The sequence below is a fragment of the Theobroma umbraticum genome, unplaced genomic scaffold, assembly GCF_002168275.2.
Source record: "Theobroma umbraticum cultivar Fairchild unplaced genomic scaffold, ASM216827v3 scaffold_51.0, whole genome shotgun sequence".
NCBI classification, from domain to species: domain Eukaryota; kingdom Viridiplantae; phylum Streptophyta; class Magnoliopsida; order Malvales; family Malvaceae; genus Theobroma; species Theobroma umbraticum.
In genome coordinates this window covers 7,047,699-7,054,146 of record NW_018397260.1, presented here as the reverse complement: position 1 = coordinate 7,054,146, position 6,448 = coordinate 7,047,699, and the positions used below count along the sequence as shown (strand labels likewise).

The 6,448-nt window shown below is 29.5% G+C and overlaps 1 protein-coding gene across 1 annotated transcript in view; it reads right to left on the bottom strand.

The window, feature by feature from the left end:
* Positions 1–2,740, bottom strand: part of CER2 (HXXXD-type acyl-transferase family protein) — a 3,907-nt gene extending 1,167 nt beyond the window's left edge. The window contains exon 1 of the mRNA XM_021427927.2: positions 2,204–2,740. Coding sequence (XP_021283602.1) covers positions 2,204–2,638 — 435 coding nt within the window. The 5' untranslated portion in view covers positions 2,639–2,740. The remainder of the gene's footprint in view (positions 1–2,203) is intronic.
* Positions 2,741–6,448: the final 3,708 nt, after the last annotated feature.

The following is a 6,448-nucleotide window of genomic DNA, read 5'->3' as shown; positions in this document are numbered from 1 at the left end:
TATACAGACAATATACAACGCATCAACAGGAGGAAAAGCAACAAATCTCGAAGGGATAAATGCAGACTTATCTAACATTCTTTCTCAATTCTTGACTCGTGAGCATTTATTTGTTATTGGCGTCTTAAGAACACAAGAGGACAAGCAAAAGAAATTGGTAATCAATGCAAACTTATCTAATCATTCTCGCCAATTCACCGTCTTGCTCCCTTGGACTTTTCCCAAGAATCAAGAGTAATGGTAGCATTTAATTCTCTTGGCTCAACATGGAGACTTCCCCTTTCGGCGCGTTAACCAAAGCGCGGTTACAATCTCATTTACTAACATTAATACGAAACCACTAAAGGGAAATTTCTCTTCATATATCTCCACGAGGTTTCCTTTTGTTACAACTTTTTCCCTCTCCCTGGCACCACCGTCCCTTCTTGTTCGTCCAACACCAGGGCATCTTCCTCTTCCTCCTTTATTATCTCATTTAAACTCTAGCAGAACTAGAAAAGTCTTCATTTACTATGATTGGTGACAGTCGACAGGGGTTTTGGTCCACCGCCCGTTTACTTGGTACCGCACCTACCGCAAGATTTGGCATTGCCATTTCACTGGATTTAGTACCAAACTGAACTGATTCACTGCCATTCCAGTACCAAACTGCCTCGACAGTTTCCAACTTTCCGTATTCAGTAAAAAAAACTCGATGTGTATGCATCCCTATCACCACCTCATGAATTTTTTAAATAGTTTTGTAGTATATATCATTTTATTAATTATAATAATATAATTAATTGTATTAAAAATATATATAAATTAATATAATTAATAATATATTTATATCCCATACCATACTTAATAAATATTTATTTTCTCCCACTCTTTAAATTTTTAACTATTTATATTCTTTTTCATTAAAAAGATGTAAAAATTAAAATAATTAATAAAATGATATATTATCTCATTTCTCTAATTACATGTTAATGGGTAAGTACATGCTATTTCTCATGTATATTACTTCAAATATATTTTTTTTGATAAGGTATTCGAATTTTATAAATATTTAATTAAATTTTAAAATTATTTTATGAATTTGTATCCAAATATTTTAGACATTATTTTTAAATATTTAAATAAAACTAAAATTTCAAATTGTTATATATATTATTAATTAAAATTATATTAATAACTTAAAATTAATTCATAAAAAATTAAAGTTTTAAAACTATAGTTAGATAATTAACAACATTTTAAAAGTATTACATTAATTTTAAGGAATTTATAAATAGAAATAAATATATGTAAAATTAAAATTTAATATTAATACTCATTAATTTTAATAGGGTTCAAATAGTGAGTACCCTAAGACTACTATCCAATCTATGACAGATTGTAGTGTTACAATTAAAACTCTATTCAAACATAATTATAAGGTAAGTTTAATCTTACTGAATCGCATTGAGTAAAGGAACATATCTAATTTTAAAGTAGTTATTATAATCTCTATTGACCAAGCTAAGTATGCTGTCCTAGTTTTTCTATTATCGTAATGGTAGATTACAAGATAAAAGAATATATAAAGCATAATTCAATAACTAATTGTGTTGTACATCTTAACATTTGGATCAATAGGTACACGTATCTCTTGGCTTAAAAAGTTTGATTCCAAGTCTCTCATTTCCAAATAAAAATAAAAAGTTAGGTCACATTATTTATGGCTGTTGTGCTGTCCAATTAATTCAAATCTCGTAATTATGAATTTATTCAAAGCTTGAATATTTATGAATTTGTTCAATAATATTGGACTCTAATGAAAAGCATGTACTTGCGTTCCTAGCTGCTATATATATATATATAGGTATTGATTATTGAGGGACTTTACGAAGTAAAAATGCTAGCTGTGAGGGTTAAAACTTGAGACCTTATTGATCTCCATGTTTACAGAAGCTATGGCCTCTGTAAGAATTTTTACTTTAAAACGATGAACTCCAGTTTGCATGGAGGATTTCCAAACGGCTTGATCTTATAATTCTAACTCTCGCTATCAATGGAATTTGGAGTATAAAGGAAAATAGAAAGTAGAACCTGCTTTGAAACTACCTAGACTTACCTTGTATGGCAATACTTAGTTAAGATCATTATTTGTTCGTTTTTCTCTAACGATCTGTATCACATTAATAAGCAGTGATTGGAAAGAGTATGGTAAGAAATATACCTGCAGAACAACCAAAGGGGAGAATCCCAGATCAGGACCAAGGACTTGATCATGTGCAAGCAAATGATCAAGAGAATGGTCATTGGTTGCCAGCCATTCATCAATAGTCTTGCCATCACAGTGAGCTTCAACAATTCGGACGCCAGCATCGTTGCATTTAATAAACGGCCTGCCTGTTCCGGAGGATCTCCGAATCCTCCCCGAGGCAGTGAAGTAGAATTCCAGCCATCGAAACATTGGTTCTTTCAAGTCCTTGGCCGACACCCCCCGGACTGCTTCGCTTTGGAAGAGATAAACACCCTTGATGTAATGTAACTTCATCGCCAAGTCCATGTTCGAGAGCTCAAAGTCCTTGTTGTCGCCTGTTACTTCGGCAGGCACCACGGATGAGAGCCTTCGGCCCGAAACTGGGCTTTCCAGGGCTGCTGACACCATTGAATGGAATAAGTTAATAGAGAAGAGAATCTTATTCCAAACGGAAATAATTGTTATCCAAGGAACAGGAGGAGAGCATTGGCCGCGGAAGCCAGAAGCCAAAGGATTTGCCTATAAGGAGCTCTGGAGTGACAGGTGGCAGTTAAAGCATTAATTAAATGACAACGTGTGATGTCTATCAGTATATGTACACCACTTACCAATACTAATATTTTTTTTCTTATTAACCTTAATTAGAATCATTATCATCAATGATGCACCTCGTGAGGTCAAATTTCATAATAATTCTTTTTTGATGACTCTACCTGAAACTTAATCACTTCATTTAATATGTCCATGTGACATTATCTAAAAACCCCATAAAAACTTTTTTCATATAAAATTATAATTTTTTTAATACAAAACAAAAATGTTTATATATATCCATATTTTTTCATTTTCAATTTTAACCAAAATCTTTTTTATTTCAGAAATATATATAAAAAAATGTTTTATATGTCCATGTCTAGGAATTTCTCATAAAGAAAAAAATCCATACGAAATCCTTTAATATATAATGAATGTTAATCTTAGTCATGAGTCGAGTTGTAATTAATTGAAAATCATATAGTCATTGAAAATTTGGGTTTAGTACAAAAAAAGAAAAAGAAAAAGATTGGTAAAATATAAGCCATTTAACTCTCTCAGTATATATATAATTAATATGTAAAATATTTAATTTCTTCATGCCATACAAATTATATCATGAATGATTTGGCGGCGCCTTTCAAATTTATATGAAAGTGAGAAGCCATTTACTCTCTTCTATATGAAACATGAGGTTGGCGTTGTGGCCACCTACCCATGCATTGGCGACAGCTCACAAGCTTAAAGCTTCAAGTCGGGGTGTAAATTATCGCAGTCGTAGCTCGGGCCAATTACAAATATGTAATCATAATCAAGGTGCAACTGTACATGGCCAATTTAAATCCAAAATAATTTGTCTCTCAAAACAAACGTGTTATACACGTAAAAGCATTAAATATTAAGTTAGATTATGAGTAAATAAATAATATATATACGACAAAAGTGGTATGTAGCATTAAATTAATGAACACGTGTCTCTCCTCTTTTAATTTAATATGACCCATAAGGTTGATATAGACATATAGTTATAAAAAAATTTAATTAAAGCAATTATTTCTTTTTAATTAAATGACAAAAATTATAAAAACAACATTTTAACATTTTAACTAACATTATAGATATCGTAAACTGAAGTCAAATAATAATTTGTCTATAAAATTTAAGATTATTAAATACGGTTGTTGAATGTTGAGACTTTCCACGAGCAACTATTCAAGATTGAATGTTCACGCTTTTTCTGACGATTTGTATCAATCACACATGCAGGATAAATACATTACTTTTAAAAAGTAGAAAAAAAATTAATAAATATAAGAGAAAGAAACACAAGGCTACCAAAACTGGTAGAAGCAACAAAAAATCCGCAAAGACGAGGTCAATCAAAAATAAAAAGCATCAACCTCCATACTACCCTTGATAGGACACCTGAAACACAAAAGAACTGTACGATAAATACATTATCAGCAATTAGAAGCGAACTCAGAAATATTTTGGAATTGTATTATAATTAAAATAGTAATAATGATTAAAAAATATAAATATGTTAAAATTTATAAATTAAAAATTAACATTAAATTAAGAAAATATAAATTTAATATATTCATTTAATAAGATAACTATAATCGTCTACAATAATTTTTTATATTTTAAAAATGATGCATGATAACATTAGTAAAAATTTAATTTTAATTAAAAATTATTTGCAATTAAAATATACTTTCAACATGAAAATTGGTTAAATAAATAAGTATTTGATTTTTTTTTTTAAAAAGAATCCTCGTGTTTAATATTCAAAGAGAAATAGAGGAACGTACCTATCTGATTTCATATTTTGCATGTGGTGCCGTTTTCCAACAGCTAAGCCATAATTGCTAATTAACTCGGAAAAAGGAGTGGCCGGTGGCTACCTAACCACTTCCGATTCCATGGTTGGAGTTAAATTGGGGCCTCTGCTCGGAAATTAAACACCCAGCAAATTTCCGGTACGTATTAGTTGTCGATTAGTTAGGAATGATATTAATGAGAGCAAACTTGGGTCATGGATTACCTTTGACAAAAAGGAGTTCCCCAACTGCAGTGGGCACGGTTGCATTAATTATCCAGATTCTGACCGAACAATTAACCACTAGTTATTGGCCACATCAAAACTCTCCGAATATTATAATCAAGTTCATGATACATCGCAAGTAAGTTTCATTTATGATTTTTATCTTCTTATTTCAATTTATTTTAATTTCTTATCTCTAAATTATTCATTTAAATATTTAACTTTTTTAAAATGATTTCTTTTTATTCTTTTTGATCAAATCCTTCTGTTGATATTGATATAATATTTCACGGTGAAAATTATGTTACCTATCATTAGAATATTTTCTGAATTATTAAATAACCGAAACATTAAAATGAAGTTACTTTATAAAAATAAAGATATAACGAATTAAAAATTCAAAATTAATAAAAAATTAAAACGTGATATATTTTTTGGAAAGAGAATTAGTTAGCTAATTACATGGCTAACAAGGGTTTTGATACAGTTGATAATTATATGTTTTATGATATTTCACCACTTGATATTAGAAACTTTCTTATAAACGATATGTTGGGAATATATTTCCTTCCTTTGATTAGAATCTAATAAATTTTGATTTTTTAAAAAATTAATAAAAATAAAATAATAAATTTTGATTTTCAAACAAGGCCGAGCATGTTGGGCAGCCTGGCTCGGTAGGAATTTTTCTTTGATGTACGCCCAAAAGCACATCAAAATATAATTTCACCAAATAGTCTTTTTCTTTTCTTTTTTTTGTTTTATTTTTGAGTATAATGGGAGTTATGAATCGAGAGTTTAGAGAAAAATGAAAAACACAAGAGTGCTATAATTATCATTTTTTTCTTATTATTATTAATGGAGAGGAATTAACATAAAATTATCATATTTATATATAATATACGTTTATTTTGGGAAAATTCATTATTTGAAGTTATTTAAATTTCTCAATAAATTCATATCATGCGTTAGAATTATTGACTGGAACTCTAAATGGATTTATTTGATAAATACATTGAAATCGTTTTATTTTAAACGCTATATTAATTTATTATATCTTGCGTATGGACAGACTTTACATGTTAATACACCTTGCGGTTAATGTGTATCAATTGTTTGTTCAACACGCAACTCCCTCTTCATTCAACATATAATTATTTAAAAATAATTAAAAAAGTAAATATTCATAAGCAACGCATGTAAAATCAAATTTTAGTATGTAAAAAAGGTTTAATTTTGCAATAATTATACTTTAATTTACAGTGTAGTTAATCAGCACACTGACTTTTAATTATTTGAAAATCATAATGCGTAAAATAAAAAATTATCGTTTTATGCACCCACGGTCAATATCTCTCAATATAGCAATTAATTAACAAACCCTTTTGAGCACACTTTAAAAACACAAGATCAGCCGTAGAATTAAATCATCAAAATTTGCTGCCAAAAGTAGACGGTCGTGATCGAAGGACATGATACGCAGTAAACGTAGGCGCATCATAACACAGTTTCTTTCCTTAAACAAAATATTTGTCTCACCGTCACACTCGCGGCTTTTGCAGTATTGGATTAGAAGAAGTATTGAAAAAAAAAAAAGAGATAATCAAATCTCTCGCATTTTTGTTTCATATTTTATT